The 18,790-nt window shown below is 39.3% G+C and overlaps 1 protein-coding gene across 1 annotated transcript in view; it reads right to left on the minus strand.

Moving 5' to 3' along the window:
- Positions 1 to 18,790, minus strand: part of HMGCLL1 (3-hydroxy-3-methylglutaryl-CoA lyase like 1) — a 168,490-nt gene that overhangs the window by 68,217 nt on the left and 81,483 nt on the right. The window contains exons 6-7 of the mRNA XM_081094834.1: positions 6,571 to 6,634; positions 3,005 to 3,193 (exon numbers count right to left, since the gene is read on the minus strand). Of these exons, the coding sequence (XP_080950960.1) occupies positions 3,005 to 3,193; positions 6,571 to 6,634 (253 nt within the window). The remainder of the gene's footprint in view (positions 1 to 3,004; positions 3,194 to 6,570; positions 6,635 to 18,790) is intronic.

Raw genomic sequence — 18,790 nt, forward strand, 5'->3', positions numbered from 1 at the left:
ATTTCCTTTCTACTGAAACGCTGACAGTTTATTCCATGACACTCTTCCCTCCCCCACTAGAAGTAAACCTGGTTATTTTGCTGTTGTTGCTGCTGTTACTGGGGGGCGGGATAGGAGATGAGGAAAAGACCCTGCCTTCCTCGGTGGTGCTTGGGACAGTACACCGTGTGCTTACAATGACATTTCTGGACCACATTTGGCCATCTTTAACAACATAAAAGTCTCCAAATGTTTAAAGACTGTCTGAGCTACACACAGTTTCAAAGAGAGCAGCAGTGTATATTTCTTTCTCACGTTGTCACTGGTTTATTAAATTAGGTGAAAGTGGATGGCAGAAAAGACAAACAAAAACAACCTCTCCAACTCTAAATTTTAGCTTCCTCATCAGATCTGTACTCTTTGACCGTTTCCTCAATTGTTCACTTATACTAGCCTCTCTGGCTTAATGTCATGTTGCTTATTACACAAGTCACTGCCACCCTCTTTACCTACTTAAGAGGCACCAGCAAACTGGCCTCTCCCCCGCCCTCCATCTATTCAGAGAGCCTAGTACATAGCAAAAGAACAGAAAATACTTACAGACGCTTATAGTCACACTTCCTACTAACCATCACAGGAGCTGCTGAAGAGTATCCACCCCACACACGCACGCACACCCACACACATGCGCATGCACATGCACTCACACACACACCAGTTGGGCTTGAACTGAAGATGCATTCTTTCCAAAAAGGTTCTTCATACCTGAAGGTGCTACTAACCCCAAGCCTTTTCAAAGTACTTTACCTTCTTGAATCTTTCAAATTCTGCAGCAATGTGAATCTGAACTCTAAACCCACATGGGAGTGGGGGAGGTCAAGGAATATGAAGGACAGAGGGAGAGTTTGAATTTCTCCTCCACTCAGAGCCAAGGCCATGAGAATGAATGTGCTTGCCTTCTCCCTTTGAGAGATGGAGTTGTTGCTGGCTTATCCTTTGACTGAGGTGTGGTCTCTTGGGGATCTCAGCTTCATACAGGTTCTCACCCATATTCCTGATCTTGCTCAGGCCCTAGGTTGTGTCATGCCCTGCTGTGCAGCCGTTACAGGATGGGAAAATGCCCCAGGATTTCAGTCCTCATCTCTCTATAAACAGAAACAATGTAATTCAACTAATTCAGCAAATATTATTAAAGGTTAGCTTCTCCTATAAATATTTGTCTTCTTTCCATTTCTAGGACAAGATTCTCCCCTCTCCCAAGTCCTTTTACCCAAACGGTGTTTTATCTGCTTGAAGCATTCTTTTCATAGCCTGGGACACATGTGTGCATTCATGCACATGCACACACACACGTGTACATGCACACACACACACACACACTCCCGCAGATGGGCCTTCCCGAGCTCTTAAAAGTCACAGGATGGCATCGGCAATACTTTGCACTTTGTCATTTTCAAGAGGCAGACTGCCCAGAAGCAGAAGTTTGGGTTCCCAGGTTTTTGCACTGTAGCCCTGCCTGTATCCCAAAGCACTAAACTATCATTTATTATGTAATAATGCAGGAATAAAATATTACCCAGTGTGTTGCCACATAGAGGACATATTCATATAGAGAAATGAGAGAGAGAGAGAGAAAGAAAGAGAGACAGAGAGAGAGGCGGGCAGACAGAGACAGGCTGAGACACACCTCTGAAGAACTTGCTGGTCAGGAACACTTAATAAGTTACAGTCGCAGCTGATCGCAAAATCCGGAAGTGATGCCTAGTTCTCTATTGTTTTAGAAACTAAAATACCTAGAGAAGGAAAACTGTAAAAATTCCCACGCCCCAAATTCCATGGGATTATGATTTTCTCTCCTAATTCAATACAATGTTCCTTGCCTGCTTCCAGCGGACAAATAAGGATTTGTGCACATATGCTACAAAGTCAAAATAAGCCCTTGTGTGGCTTGATCTTCACATGGTTTTTTAACTTCTGCCAAGTGACTATATAGCCTTTAGGACTGTGACATGAAGCTTTACTTACTGATTTTCTGCTCCAACAAAGAACTTTCATAGAGTCTTATCTTTAGTCGTCAAAATCTTGTGTTCTAAGAACTTCAAATGAATCTATTTTTAGCCGAGTTTAAGAAACTAACAGTTTTGAAACAATACCCTTTAAATGCTATTTATATCTATTCTTGTAAATGTATTCAAAATAACTGAGCTTTTATTAGAATTTAATAAACACTTTTTTAATCCTCCAACTTTCTAGATCTCTTCATTTTAATCACCTAACACAGTGGTTCTCAACCTTCCTAATGCCGCGACCCTTTAATACAGTTCCTCATGTTGTGGTGACCCCCAATTTCATTGTTACAAATTGAACATAATTAAAGCATAGTGATTAATCACAAAAACAATATGTAATTATATATGTGTTTTCCAATGGTCTTAGGCGACCCCTGTGAAAGGTTCGTTCGACCCCCAAGAGGTCGTGACCCACAGGTTGAGAACCGCTGATAACAGAATATACTTGACAAAAACCAGAGGTTCTTTCAAAAGTATGCTTGCCAACATCAGGAAAACACCTGAAACAAAATATTCTACATTTCAGCACCACATCTTCTCATCATCGAGCACCAAATTATCAAAAAGAACATTAGTTACATGATAACAACAGTACACTCTACTACCTTTGTGCTTTGCACTCCTCAAAACGCTATCCCATTTCAACCTATTAAACTTTATGTCTGGAAGCACATGGAAGTTGAAAAAAGCAGAAGCAGTTTTAAGAGGATTAATACCTTCAGAAGAACAAATTCAGGAATTCTATCAAATCAAATGACCAGTAATAAGAGATCTCATTGCTCTAAAAAAACCACACACAAAAAATGTGCAATTGACATACCTGTTGAGTGCTTGTCACGTCCTGTTTAAATATAAATCCACAGCCATTTAAGAATGTTATCTTATTGAAGCTCTTAGCATGTTTATATTACAAGTTAGGATACACACCTTACATAGACACAAATAACACAAAATACCTGAAGGGCCGTGAGGATATTGGCTAAGGCTTGTCCGTATGTGTCATGACAGTGAACGGCAAGAGCAGTGGGTGGGATTTCCTTTATGACACTTTCCAACATTCTCCTCATGCTTCCTGGAGTTCCCACTCCAATTGTGTCTCCCAGAGAGATCTCATAGCAGCCCATGCCATACAATCTCTTAGATACCTATGGGGATAGTTGAAGAGCTTGTAAAAGAATGGAAACGAACAGACCCAGGCCCTGTTGTTCCTCAGCAAACATCATCTGGAGGTAAACATCACAACTAAGATTGTGATGTATCCATGGGAAACATTTTAATTTGCTGATTCATTTCCTTGTTCATTAAATCCTAAGCATTATATAAAGCTCTGAATGGCATTAGTATAATTACCTATATTTTAATATTCAAGATTAATATTCAAGTTTAATATTTTAATATTCAAGTTTGTCTTAGAGTCATAACTATCTATTCACATGTTCCATTAGGAATTATAAACTACAATTTCAACTATGGCAGGCTTACTTGTCTCAACTCTTTCTTTAATCAAAGGTAAGCATTACAAATTTACTTTGGAAGTAGCATTTCTTAAGGAGTCAGATGAGGGGGTCAAGAAATATCAATACCAGTTTCAGCTCTGTCACTCAGTAGCTTTATAATTGGTAGAGGATCAAAATATTTCTGGCTTAATTTTTCTGTCTCATAAATGGACATATAATATGATCTTTCATTTCTTGACTCAAGTGCTAAGAAGTGATATTATAAAGAGATCTACTTCAAGGTTCCTTCAAACTGAATGACTAACTTTACTTTGAAGGACAATAAGAATTGACATGAAGGCAGCATGGAATGTTAACAAAGGCATGGGTTCTGGAACTAGACAGGCCTGGATCTAAATCTCAGCTGTCATCCATGTTAGTCAGGTGATCTGGGCAGAAAATTAAACTTTATAAACTTCAGCCCATAACACCCTTACTTCACATATTTTCTAATCCTTTTTTTAATTTTTAAGAATTACAATAACAAAGATGATGTCAATAATGACATATTTGGCTGTGAAAATGAAATGGGAAAATATATAAATAACTTTGTACACAATCTGGCACATGGTCACTCATTCATTATGTATTTCTTCGGTGCCACTGCTTGCTAGGCACTGTGCTAGGTGCTAGGATATAATAGGGAGACAAATATTGAGATGGCTCATGCTGTTATAGAGCCTGGGGTCAAGTGAGGACAGACCTTAATCAATTCCATTTGGAAATGTGTAATTACAGCTAAAATGGGAATTTTTAAACAGAGAAACAGGATTCTAAGAGCATGTGGCAAGAGAAATTAACCTAGATCTGTCAAGCAGCAAGGACCCAAGTGACAGCTTAAGATAAAGTAAGCATTAACTTGTTGACGAGGTTGAGAAGGAAGAGTATGAAAAGAAGGCTCCAGGTCAAATACCAAATGCAGAAGCAAGTGTGTTGTGGGAAGCTGACATAGAAAATGCATTCCAGGAAAGAGAAAAGTGAAATGCAAAGGACAGGGTGAGGAGAAAGCAACAACCAAAAGGGAATGAAGCTACTCAAAGCTGGAGAGGTAGGCATGGGGCAGATCCTACAGGGCCTTGCAAATCCACCACGTTTAGAATTTTGATTGAGGATTCTATCATAAGAGCACTAGAAAGCCATGGCAGAATTTGGGTTAGTAGTAATATAATCAGATTTGATTTTCAGAAAGGCAGTATCAAAAACAGAATGGAGGGTACTCAGAAGACTATTATTGGATGAAAACTCAGATTTAAAAAAAGCATAATACTCATTCTCCTCTACTGCCTGTTAAATGCTAGAATTTCTTAATGGCCAGGGAAAGGAGAATCAAGCTTCAAAGGAGAAATCTCACCGGTTGGAGGAAACTCATAAAGTGTGATGTCAAGGGAATAAAAGGGATAAAAGGGGTGCAGGAAGGAGGAAATGGCCAGTAGTCCCAAATTCTGCTGATAAGAGGAGGACTAAACCGAGTCTTGCATTTCTTGGTCCAAGTGTTAAGTAGTGATCTTATAAAGAGGGATTTCAGTGGAGTGATGGATGGTTTAGAAGTCAACTCGGGTATAATGAAGAGGGGCGTAAGAGGAAGTGGACACCACCACTGTAGACAGTCTTTTGGAGAAACTTAGATGCGGGAGGATGAAGAGAGTCAATAACTAGGTGAGGATGCCAAATTAAGGGAGAACGTGTTTAGACAGAAGAGGCTTGAACATGTTCAAGTGCAAACGGGAAGGAATCTAAACAGGGACTAAGTGAGGGGAAGAACTAGAGAATTAAAGGACAAGAGAGTGCAAACAGGTTGCATCAGTCACTTCAGGAAGTAAGAGAGTGAGTTGGCTACAGAATATATTAGAATAACACAGAAGGCTATTAAAGGCTGCTGCTGCTGAATTTGTAATGTTTCTAATCTGCCTGTCACATAATTCTTTTCAGCAACTGCTCAGGCATACTGGTGCAGGAATGGAGAACCCGAGGGTAGGTGTGGTCCATCCAGAGACAGCAGAGGCAGAAGAGCAAGGGGTCTGGTGTATAGGCAGAGTTGGGTTAGATTTTGTGGAGTCTGAAATTACACTATTTTAGAAGTGCTCTTTAAGACAAAAATACGTAATTGTGAATTCACATTAACAGTCTATGAAGGATCCCATGAGGGTGAAGGACTACAACTGCTTCGTTATCTCATGGTATATTTGCCTCTGTGTGCAAAGGTCTTGCTTAAATAATGGACCCTGAGCTATTCCCTCATTTGAAAAATCTGCACTGCATTTCAGAAGTTCAAATACACAAAAATAGGACTGGCTTTAGCCAAACTGAAAGTTTACCCAGCCTAAATTTTGATTTCTAACTGTACCAACTTCACTGCTTTAGTACCACATTAACAAATTTATGAACATGAACAGGTGCACATTAATATATTTCATATATAAAAGAGTCTCTGAGATAGTCTGATACAATCTCAAAGACTGAGCATTTTGCATCCATTGTTATCTATTAAGAAACAGGAACAGTGATTGAAATTGAACTTTCATAAGAAGTCCTAACTGACTAATCTATCCCTGTAAATCGTTCTGGAATAGCATCTTGAATCTCAGCAGTAAGAGCTATAGGATCCCAAAGGAACAAAGTCCTGTGTATACTCCATACATGTGCTGAAAGTATGCAGGAGAACAAAGGAATGCTACTGGAGCAACCAAGGCAAAGCTGAAGTGTGCACAAACTGCCCGGACATACTGGTAGGAAGGACACTCACTGCGGTCTGCCCACTGAGAAGCAAAGCAGACACTTTTATTCCCTCCACCTTGGACCACCCAAAAGATGAAACTCAAATGTTATTTAACTCTGAACAGTTATAGGCAATATATAGGACCTCAGTGTTAAATGAAACTATTAGTTAAGCAATCACATGACTCCCACTCCATGGTTCCCTTTAGTCTCTGTTGTGCAGATGCACTAAATAGTGAGGGAAATAGACTCCTTTTAAAAATAGCATACATCATTTTACCATGAATCAGAAAACCAAAGGCATATCTTACTTCTGTCACTTTTTGCGGTGTGATGCTTCCTTCATATGGACAGCCCAGGGCACAAGACACATACCTAGATTTAAAGTACAGAACCATATAAATATGAGTATAGTGGATAAGCCACTTCCTATTTTCCATTTTATGAAAATAAAGCAATAGCCCCCCCCAAAAAAAATCAAGAAATTTTACTTTACATCTTTCAATATAGTTTTATGCTCAGACCAAACAAAAATAATTTCAGAACATTTTCAATTTAACTCACATATTTATCTTCCTAATAATTACAATTTGATACATATTATTTGATGGTAGATGGGAATAAAATATAGGTGCTTATCCTATGGGATTGTTTCTACTATAGCAACATGTGTACATTCAAAGCGGAAAATACCAGGGAAATATAGTTTGATTTAAATAAGTATACACATTCAACTCTTAACTATCCAGGTTTTTGGAACCACAGAGAAAGATCATGTAGATGACTAACTGAACTTTGCTCTTCACTCCCATCTGGATGTCTTGGCCTCATTTAGAGAGTCATTAATCACCCCAAAACTCTTAGAACTGGCCACAATCTCAAAGTTCATCTTGTTTATCTCTCGTGGCTGTACCTAAATCATCCCAAACAGAAGAGCGTCCAGTCTGCTTTTAAAAGGTTCCAGATAAGGATATTCTATAAGCTTCTTCAACAATTTAATATTAAAAGTCAAGCCTTTCCTGCAAGGACAATGATACATTTCCATCTTAAAGTATTAAGCTTTAGAAAAAGTCTGCTTTCACTATTTTCAGCTCAACACCAATCCTATTTTATTAAACTTTCCTCAGAGACTTTATAACGCTTGTATTAAAATCATGCATGATGCATCTGATGGTCAGGAATGAAGCAATTCACAGGAGGAAGAGGCAGGTGGTGGGAAATGAGGCTGCAGATCCAGATCCTCAGACCAGAATATGAGAGGTTTTAGTTAGCAAGGGCCTTGAATGCCATGCCAAGAGTCTAAACTTTGAGATCATTCAAACTTACTTGGGGGCACTCAAAATTATTAGGTAAGTTATTGACAAGATCAGATTTGTTTTCCAGAAATGTAACTCCTTGGGAATGCTAGAAGTGGTTACCAGAAGAAAGGTGGAGGCAAAAACAGAAGAGAAGAAAAAATCGTATTTCCTTGATTCTAAAATGCTGTCAACTGGAAGATACACGATGGATTTCATTACAGGTTTTGGAGTAAGAAAATATAATATATAGTAAATTCGATCCATATCCATTGATTCTAAAGATGTAACCTAATTTCAATGTAAATATGAATAAAGTTGTGTTTTGACATTAAATAAGCCGTTATAAGGACAAGGAAGGAGAAAGAGGGCAAATTCAAGTAAAATTTGACAGTCCTGCTGGACAGGGAGCCCATCTCTCTGCTTTTCTGATTACTAGAAACTAAGTTTATTGTTTGATTAATATATACATGTGATCAAGATATGTGAAATTGAAAAATGTACTTCTGCAAGCATAACATTAGAGAAGGTTAGGTCTAAGGATGTAAAAGAGTAAATATTTTCATTGAATTTATTGGGGTGACATTGATTAATAAAAGCATATAAGTTTCAAGTGTACAACTCAAAAATACATCATCTGCACACTGCATTGCACACCCATCACTCCAAGCAAAGTCTCTTTCCATCCCCATTTACTCCCCCGTTGCCCACCTCCACCTAGCCCACCTCCCTTTTCCTAGGGCTATCACCACACTGTTGTCTGTGTCTATGAGTTATGCATATATGTTCTAACTAATCCCTTCACCTTCTTTTACCCAGTCCTCCCACCCACCTCCCCTCTGACTACAGCTGTCAGTCTGTTCATGTATTCTTGCCTCTGGTTCTATTTTGTTCGTGTTTATTTTGTTCATTAGATTCCACATATAACTGAGATCACAGGGTATTTGTCTTTCTGTGACTGGATTATTTCATTTAGCATAATAATATCCAGGTCCATCCAAGCTGTCACCAAACGAAGATTTCCTTCTTTTTTATGGCCACATAGTATTACGTTGTATAAATGTACCACTGCTTTTGCATCCACTCATCTACTGATGGGAACTTGGGCTGTTTCCAAACATTAGCTATTGTAAATAAAGTTGCAGTGAACATAGGGATGCATGTATTCATTCGAATTAGTGTTTCGGGATTCATAGGCTATATTCCTAGAAGTGGGATGGCTGGATCACATGGCATTATTTTTTTAATTCAGATATAATGATTATAGATAATGTGTTGGAAATAAAAGTACATTGAATCTGAACCCAACATATTTAGATGTGATTAAATAGAAAACCCAAGCCATCCATTTATATGCTGTTCCTCTAAATGTGAAAAACACAATAAGCAAAAAATAGCAAATGCAAAACAATATGAAACTAACCTTTCCTGTATTTCTATTATCTGGCCATAGCTACTACTCTATGCCATAACCCTAAGTCTCTCTGAGTACATTTTTATTCACTCAAGTTTTCCTGCTAGTCTTTTCCAGGCCTATGGCTTGCCTGGTCTTCACATTCCATGATATTTCATCTTTCTATGTTCTCCATCTTTGTAAGTTGGGTAGTCACTTCTTTAACCTATTTATACCTGGGGCTACTTTCTCCAAAGTGAATGTGATGGTTCTCAACTGTGTTCAGTCACTGCACTTTAACACTCTAAAACAGAGGGCAGAAAACTAACGCACAAAGCAAGTCCTCCTCACCACTCTTTACCAAATAAATTTTATTGGGCCAAACCACGCCTATCTGTTTAGCTATAACCCATGGATACTTTTGTATTGTAACAGCATAGCTGAGTGGTTGAAATAGAGACCATCAGAAACACAAATCCTAAAACATTACTCTCTGGCCTTTACAGAAAAAGCTTGTCAACCACTGGCAAAAAGGAAGGCATTATCATGAGTGCGAAAATATGCTGCTTTGTCTACTTGGACTAGTGGCTAACAGCAGTTTCTAGACCTCCACTCTTTTCCAATAATTTACGGCAGTGGTTCTCAAACTCAGCTGTACAGAATCACCTGGGGAGCTTAACAAACAAAATCAAACCCTGGTGAATAGGATACTCTCCAAACTAGTTGAATCAGAGACTTAGAAAATGGAATCCAATCTTTAATATTTTAAAATTATTTTTAAAGTTCCATTATTTGTTAAGTTGAAAACCACTCAGCTATTAGTAATACCGCCTTATCTGGAGTGCCTGATTGAGTCCCTTATATAAAAAGTGATATTCAAGAGACCTGACAGTATCTAATCTCAGGAATTTCCTGGCTACTATGTCACAGCATTTTTACCCATCTTTGAAAGGCTCGTGGTTAAATTTATAATTTTTACTTAGTGTGTTCTCCTGGCGATTTTAGTTTCTGTTGGAGTTCCACAAGAGTCTTGCATTATTTAAATGTCCCTAAGAAGGAAACCTGACTTCCTTGCCCTTGCCCTGAGATCTTTACCAGTCCCTGGACAAATTTCTGCCTTAATTTCTAGTTGGATTTCTACAGTACCCATGTGTTATAAATCCACACTATACATGGCATAGGTTCCAGTGACTGCATTGGCAAGCAAGTGTTTTCAGGCTCCAAGAACGCTCAGTTACAAATCCATGTTTTAGCAGAACATCTATCTTTTCTCTTGTAGACATTAAAATCCTATTTCTAAGCCATGAGGGACTATAGCTAGGATGGATACCCATGTGTTAGTGGCATCAACCGGCATGCTAATCACATTTTTTTTGGATAAAATCTTGGGACTTTTCTTTTCTTAGAATGGCTATATGTTTTAAAAGTTGTTATATTTTTGTGTTTGCAATGGGAATAGAAAAAGGAGTCCCTGCATCAGCTCAGTCCTCCTCTCTCTCACCATATGCAGATAACTCCAGGGACAACTTCCAATCTCATGAATATTATGAATCGATTGCTTGCAACATTCAGATGACATATTAAGCTCAATCTGTCCAAAATGATGCTCATCCCTATTTCCCCCGCATTTCCCATTTAAAAAAAAACACCAGAGTCATTTCCAAAGTCTGTCCTGCTAAATCACTCAAAGGTCACCTTTGAGAACATATTCGAAGTTTAGCTAATTCTTCTCCTGCAGCCTCTACAGCATGTGGCCTCTGCCAATGACAGCCCAAGTACACACAACAGCCCCTGTGTCCCCTCTCCAGGACAGCCATAGACGTCTCCTACATGCTCTCCTTGCCTCTAGTCTCTTACTGCTCATTTTCCCTCCAGGTTCTATTGCCAAAATGATATTCTTAGAGAATAGATCTCACTACATATTTTTCCACTTTGAAAATCTTTTACGGGCCTGCCATTGTCTACCAAACAAGCTTAATTTTCAAGTTCAGCAATTTGTGAAAACGCAATGTAACTTTTTTTTTTTTAAAAGTATATTTTTATTGATTTCAGAGAAGAAGGGAGAGTGAGAGAGAGATAGAAACATCAATGATGAGAGAGAATCACTGATTGGCTGCCTCCTGCATGCCCCACACTGGGGATTGAGCCTGCAACCCGGGCATGTGCCCTGACTGGGAGTTGAACTGTGACCTCCTGGTTCATAGGCTGACGCTCAAGTACTGAGCCCCAACAGCTGGGCTTCAGTGTAACTTTCTTCCTCTCTTCCATTCACAGCCTCCAAAACTCCTCTTCCAGTAAAAGTAAACTTCTTCCTGTTACCCAAACATTTCTTGAGATTCCTCTTCACTATTCCTTTGCTCTTTGTAGATTTCCTACCCTGATTAAAAAGGCCACCATTTCTGAGTATATTTCATATATTTACCTATCTTTAATGACTTTATTTTGCAGTTAAAACCTTCTTCATGAACTTTCTCCAAATATCTCCAAAATATTTTAAATAGTATTACTTTAAACTTAATAGGATTTATCTGTATCTCTGTTACTGCACTTGCCTTTTTTTGAGCAATATAATAATTATTACCATTCTTCTGGTAACACTGAAATCAGACAATTTTTTCATTTTCATACTCCACATAGTACCACAAGGCACTACATTACAGAAAACACTCATTATTTCTTGAATGAATTAATGCACCAATATGTTTGCTAAAATGTCATTTCCACCCTCTGAATAATTTTCTATAAAATTACCTATAAAATAAATGTATAGCTAGATGCAGGCTATTGATATTCTAACTCCTATAGCTAGAGATGATAGCACAGATTTGGAAGTTCAGATTTGGAACCAAGTTTAACATTATTTAGGATGACAGAGTAATAAAGAAATCCCCAATCATAATGAAGCTAATTGTGTTAAAATTAATAAAAAGTGCAGTGTTAAAATAAACTCTGCGGAATGAGTTGAGAGTTGTTTTATGTGTGTTTGTTGAAGCCATTTATCAGTACAGATAATACCTGATTTACGTTGGTACGACTTAGTTTTTGACTTTAGGATGGTGAGAAAAACATGGGCATTCAGTAGAAATCACACTTCGAATATCAAATTCTGATCTTTCCCAGACTCGCCATATGCAGTACAACACCCTCTCATGATGCCAGGCAGAGCCAGTGAGCTGCAGCTCCCCGTCAGCCATGCGATCGTGAGGGTAAACAAATGATACTCGACTGTGTAGTCATTGTGTGAGAGGATTTTGCCTAACTGCAGGCTAATGAAATTGTGCTGAGCATGTTTAAGGTAGCGGAAGCTATGATGTTCAGTAGGTTAGGCGTACTTCATGCATTCTGAAGTTGGGATATATTCAATTTATGATGAGTCTATTGGGACAACTCTGTTGTAAATTGAGGAGCATCTGTATTGTGAAAATCATTATAAATAGCAAACCTAAGGCATCCAAGTCTGTAACAACTTTACATAGTAGAACTGAATCGCGAAAAAGCACTTACACTTAAGCCTTACTCAAGTCTACCTCCCCACAGTCACGTTCCTCCAATCATCTTGGCAAAACAAAAGAAAAAGGATTCATAAAATCTTGAATGAATGTCACCATCACTTGAAGTGAAGAGTCATCCATGCCAACATCAGATGAGACAAACAATGACAAGAGTGATGAGATGGCATGCAATGTCTAATCAAGATATTAAATATATGAGCTGCTCTGACATACTAGTGCAGAATATATCAACCTATTCCATTAAAATTCCATTACTAATAAACCAACAAAAAACGTTTGAGAGGCTATTGTGCACTTATCACTGTAGATGATATAAGAAATCAAGACTGTCCCTTGGGTCTCAAGAAACAATTCTGCTAAAATTCTCCATTTGCTCTAAAATGCTAATTTTATGAGAAATGCAAAACACATTCTTTCCTCAAAAGCTCTTCATGATGGCTATTTAGATATGACTATTCAAACACAGCTTATACATATTAACTATTGCTGGGTATGTATTATTCTAGCACATAGCAGTGATGGAATAATATCTACTAGTAAGATTTAAAAAAGTACAAACTCTCATACAGACCACATGTATGAATGAAAATTTTAACAGATGTCTGTTTTTTAGAGTTTTTTTTGTAACATATTTTGGTAAATTATGATTTGAAGAAGATGGTGCCATGTGTGCAAGTGAATTCCATTGGTGTAAGTCAGACCCATGGAAGGTATTTGTTACATCAGTCTTGAGAAACACTGCCTGCCAGTCACTGTGTATTTTAAAAACTGAGTCATAAATAAGAGGCTCATTATCTCACTCAATAGGAGTGCTATTACCTTCAGGGTCCGGATCCGAATCCAAAATGACATTTTGCATTAGACAAGGAAAGATAGGAAATACAATATGTACATCATGGCCTAATGGTTTGACGAGCAAACATCAGGTTGCAAGTTTTTTAATAAATGCATTGAGTTATAAATTATCTCTATCTCTCAAAGGAAAAACCAGTAATATGGATTAAAGACTTAAATGTAAGCCCTCAAATCATAGATTATATAGAAGAAAACATAGGCACCAAGCTCCTGGACCAAACATTGCTAAGACCAATGTTTTTGTGGATTTGATTCCAAGAGCGAGGGAAACAAAAATAAAAATAAACACATGGGACTACATCAAATTAAAAAGCCCCTGCACAGCAAAAGAAACCATCAACAAAATAAAAAGGCAGCCAATTGAATGGGAGAAGATATTTGAAATGATATTTTCAATAAGGGGTTAATACCCAAAATATGTAAAGATCTCATACAATGTTTCAATAAAAATAAAAAAAAAACCTGATTAAAACATGGGCAGAAAATTTGAATAGACAATTTTCCAAGGAAGATATACAGTTGGCCAACAGGCATATAAAGAGCTCTTCAATATCATTAATTATTAGGGTAATGCAAATCAAAATCACAATGAAATATCACCTCACACCTTTTAGAATGGTTATTATCAAGAAGAAATAGCAAGCCTTGGACAGGTGGTAGAGAAAAGGGGCCTCTAGGCTTGGTTGGTTGGGAATGTAAATTGGTACAGCCACTATGGAAAACAGTTTCTCCAAAAATTAAAAATAAAACTACCATATAATCCAGCTATTCCACTTTTGGGCATTTATCTGAAAAATATGAAAACCCTAATTCAAAAAAAGGTATATATATCCTGTGTTCACTATAGCATTATTTATAACTAGAGGCCCGGTGCACAAAATTTTGTGCACTCAAGGGGGAGGGAGGTTTCCTCAGCCTGGCCTGTGCCCTCTCGCAGTCTGGAACCCCTCGGGAGATAACGACCTGCTGGCTTAGGCCTGCGCCAGGTGGCAGAGGGCAGGCCCAATCACTAGGTGCAGCCCCTGGTCTGGCTTAGAGCAGGGCCGATTGGGGAGTTGGGGCGCCGCCCCCTGTCATGCACAGAGCAGGGCTGATCAGGAGGTTGCAATGCCACCCTCAGTCATGCTCAGGGTAGGGCCGATTGGGGAGTTGGGTCACCACCCCCTGTCACACTCAAGGCAGGGTCGATGGGGAGGTTGCGGCACCACCCCGTCACGCACAGAGCAGGGCCAATCAGGGGGTTGGGGCTCCTTACCCTGTCACACACAGAGCAGCGTCGATCAGGGGGTTGGGGAGCTCCCCCCTGTCATGCACAGAGCAGGGCCCATCAGGGGGTTGGGAGCTCCCCCCTGTCACGCACAGAGCAGGGCCGATAGGGGAGTTGGGGCACCGCCCACTGTCACACACAGAGCAGGGCAAATCAGGGGGTTGGGGCGCCGCACCCTGTCACACTCAGGGCAGGGCCCATGGGGAGGTTATGGCTCTACCCCGTCACACACAGAGCAGGGCCCGTGGGGGGCGGTTGGTGCCCAGCACCCTGTCACACACAGAGCAGGGCCGATCAGGGGGTTGGGGCCGCCGCAGCCTGTCACACACAGAGCCACAGGGTGATCAGGTGGTTGGGGAGCTCCCCCCTATCAGGCACAGAGCAGGGCTGATCAGGGAGTTGGGGCGCCTTCCCCTGTCACATGCAGAGCAGGGTGGATAGGGAGGTTGTGGCCCCGCCCTCTGTCACACACAGAGCCGCAGGGCGATCAGGGGGTTTGGGCGCTGCCCCCTGTCACGCTGATCCCAGTGCCGGGAGGCCTCATGGCTCCGCTGATCCCGGTGCTGGGAGGCACATTACCCTTTTACTATATAGGATAGAGGCCTGGTGCATGGGTGGGGCTGGCTGGTTTGCCCTGAAAGGTGTCCTGGATTAGGGTGGGGGTCCCCACTGGAGTGCCTGGCCAGCCTGTATGAGGGGATGATGGCTGTTTGCAGCTGGTCACACACCCTTCAGGGTGGGGGTCCTCACTGGGGTGCCTGGCCAGTCTGGGTGAGGGGCTGAGGGCTGTTTTCAGGCTCTCGGATGAGTCAAGCTCCCAACTGCTCCTTCTTTTCTTTTTCTTTTTTTATTCTTTTTTTAGCTCTGAGGCTTGGCTCCTGCTCTTAGGCCTGGCTGCTGAAAGCAGGTATCTGGTTTGTTTGGGTTCTATAATCGAAACACTGTTTCAACTCCAGCTCTGAGATCCTGGCTGGCTGAAAGCAGGTTTCTGGGGTTTTGTTTAGCTTCTATATTTGTAACAATGTTTCAAACTGAAAGCTCAGAGGCCGGCAGCAGCAGGCAGGGAACACTGGAGTCCTCTGTCACTGAAGCAAGCAAGCCTCATGTTCGCTTCAAGCTGCCTGGCTGCCGGCCACCATCTTGGCTGGCAGTTAATTTGCATATCGCCCTGATTAGACAATGGGAAGGGTAGCGGAGGTATGGCTAATTACTATGTTTCTCTTTTATTAGATAGTTTAGCTAAGATATGGAAGCAAACTAAGCGGTCATCAGTCAGTGAGTGGATAAAGAAGATATGGCACCTGTATGGCGTGTGTGGGGCTGTATGTGAGATGTGGTATACACATAATGGAATACTACATGGCCATAAATAAGATGAAATATTGCTATTTGCGACACCATGGATGGACCTTAAGGTATTATGTGAAATGAAATACATCAGAATTAAAAACAAAAATTTTATGATTTCACTCATATGTGGAATACTTTTTAAAAAAGGAAAGAAAGCAATGAACTAACCAAAACAAGACAAAACAAAAATAAGTTCACAAATACAGACAATGAATTGGTGGTTACCAGAGAGAAAGGGGATTAAGGGAAGGGCAAAATGGATAAAGGTGGTCAAATGTATGATGAAGAATGAAAAGGAGACTTTTGCTGGTAATGAATACAGATATCATCTATCTATCTATCTATCTATCTATCTATCTATCTATCTATCTAAAAGCCTAAGTGACCGTTATGACCAGATGACTGGCTGGTAGCTATGATGCACACTGACCTCCAGAGGGCAGATGCTCAATGTAGGAGCTGTCCCTGGTGGTCAGTGCGCTCCCACAGCCAACCTTCTGCAGCCAGCCAACCTCCCACAATCCCTCCCCCTGGCCGACTAACCTCCCATGGTCCATTCCCCCCGGACCGGCCAACCTCCTACAGTCCCTCCCCTCTGCCAGCCAGCCCCGATCAGCCCTGATCGCTGGCCAGGCCAACGGACCCCACCCGTGCACGAATTCGTGCACCTGGCCTCTAGTTGAATTATAATGTAGAACTGAAACTTGTATAATGTTATAAACCAATAAATTTACCTCATTTAAAATTATGAGTAAAACATTATCACATCCTACAACTGTCTTTGTTTTTCTGTATCTAAACATTATCTGTGATTGTCATTATTAGTTTAATTACTAATTTAGCTTTTACTCCCTGTTCTTATTATTCTGTATCTTAATTTTTTTCTGGGAATTTGAGAAGAAATAGTGCAGTTACAGTTCACAGTCAAATACTTTTGTATTTTAAAATTTTTATAAACAATGGGTGAATAATTTTGTTTGGGTCCTACAACTATTTTTACAGTACAGTTTTGTTTTGTTTTTTACCTTCACGTAGGCTCAGACTTTCAGGAGGTTAATCATAGATCAAGTCATTCCAAGTCAGAACAAGAGGCCTAAAATGATTATGTAAAAAGGTTGTGCTTTGATATGCACTACTGCTGACCTGTGAATTGTAATTTTTCATATGCATTTATAAGCATTTTAATAGCAAAATTGCTAAGGGTGCCTCAGTGGTAGTTTCCTTTTTAAATCAATATTCTCACAAAGAGCCTGAGCATATGATTCTTGTCACAAACACTTAGTGCATGTGATTCATTAAAGAGTTGACACTTACTTTAAACAAAAAGGAATAAGACCAGAATGTCTTATATTTTACAGTAGAGCTACTATGTTGATATTTTGAAGGATTTCAATTTTAAAAAGGATCTTTACCAACGAAGAGATGATTCTTTCAATAAATGACATTGATATAGAGAGAAAATGATTACATTTATAAAGCACTTAGTCTTCTTTGTCTTTTTAACTTTTTAAAAATTTAGACATAATAAAAATATAACTGAGATTTTTTTAAACATGTCATGTGAATTACACATTAAAGAATGAAGTCCAAAATGTAAACATTTCACTGCTCATTCACATATAATGTATATATAGCAGTAGTTAGCTGACTCGGCATTTTATGTCAATGACTTGGCATGCTGTCTTTTTCCAATGTGTCCCAGATGTTATCTAAAGTTCTGAGCATGTATTAAAAATGTGTACACATGGATGTGCATAAGTGTGTTCAGGAGAGAGGAAATCAAACATTGGCATTCATACTTTAATAAAAACTGCTGTTTTGACCAAATGAAAGTTTACTGTTATTATAAAAATTTAAATGGTGAGCATTTATAAAATGCATAGTGCCTTATGGCCTTTAAATCCAACAGCTGACGACATAAATTTTCTGGATGATGATCAAGAACATGTTGATGCAGCTGTTGCCATAGAAAGACAGGCTGAAGCATCTACTTCAGCTTCACGTAGTTGAGTGAGTATGGCTCTTTTCTTTAAATGAGTACCAGTGGCCTATGATTTTTAATAATGAGTACCTAAAGCCCAGATCTCCAGTGAAAACAAAATCTAATTTATACTCTTTAAAAGTCTGGGGCAGGAAGAAGATGCTTTTCAACTGCACAAATAAATAGCGAACTCACATACTGAAAGGCATATTTCTAAAAGTGAATAGTGTTTCAGAAAATCTGTCCCAAAACATCCAGATTTGCACTGAGCAGTATACATGTGCCTATAGTATAAGTCTACCATAAGTCTCCAATGTACTTTCTAACTAATTTGACCAAGTGCTACCTCTCCATCTTGTACTTGTGGGCCCTTCCTGTCAAAGCCTGGGAAGCTTTTTACAATTGTGAGATGGTTACAAGTTTCTTTATTGCTGGGACATCAGTAATAATTATCCAACAACCAATATTAAAAAGGATTTAGGGTTTCTGTTAGTTTTATTACAGTACCTACTCTGTTTTATAAGTGGAAAACTAAGATAATAAAAATCTGATATCATACAATTTATGTTTACATCCATCCTTCAACATTAAGAGAATTTCCTAGTTGATGTGTAAGCTGCACATGCATTTTACTTCTCATATTTATGTGGGGTTTTTTTTTCAATTTTCCAGTGAGAATTACTTTACTCTCAAACCTACATGCTATGGAAATAGAATAGCTCCTTTATTTTTTCTCTTTCATCTAAAGGAGACAAAACAACTTATGTTTTAATTTAGAATCTTACAGTACAGCCCTTCTTTTTCATTGTGGTTTTATAACTTTGCATTAGTAACAGACAGCCTTTATTTTCCGTCTATGGAAATACATTATGTCATTT

The sequence above is a fragment of the Myotis nattereri genome (assembly GCF_964212035.1).
Source record: "Myotis nattereri genome assembly, chromosome: 6".
Classification (NCBI taxonomy): Eukaryota; Metazoa; Chordata; class Mammalia; order Chiroptera; family Vespertilionidae; genus Myotis; species Myotis nattereri.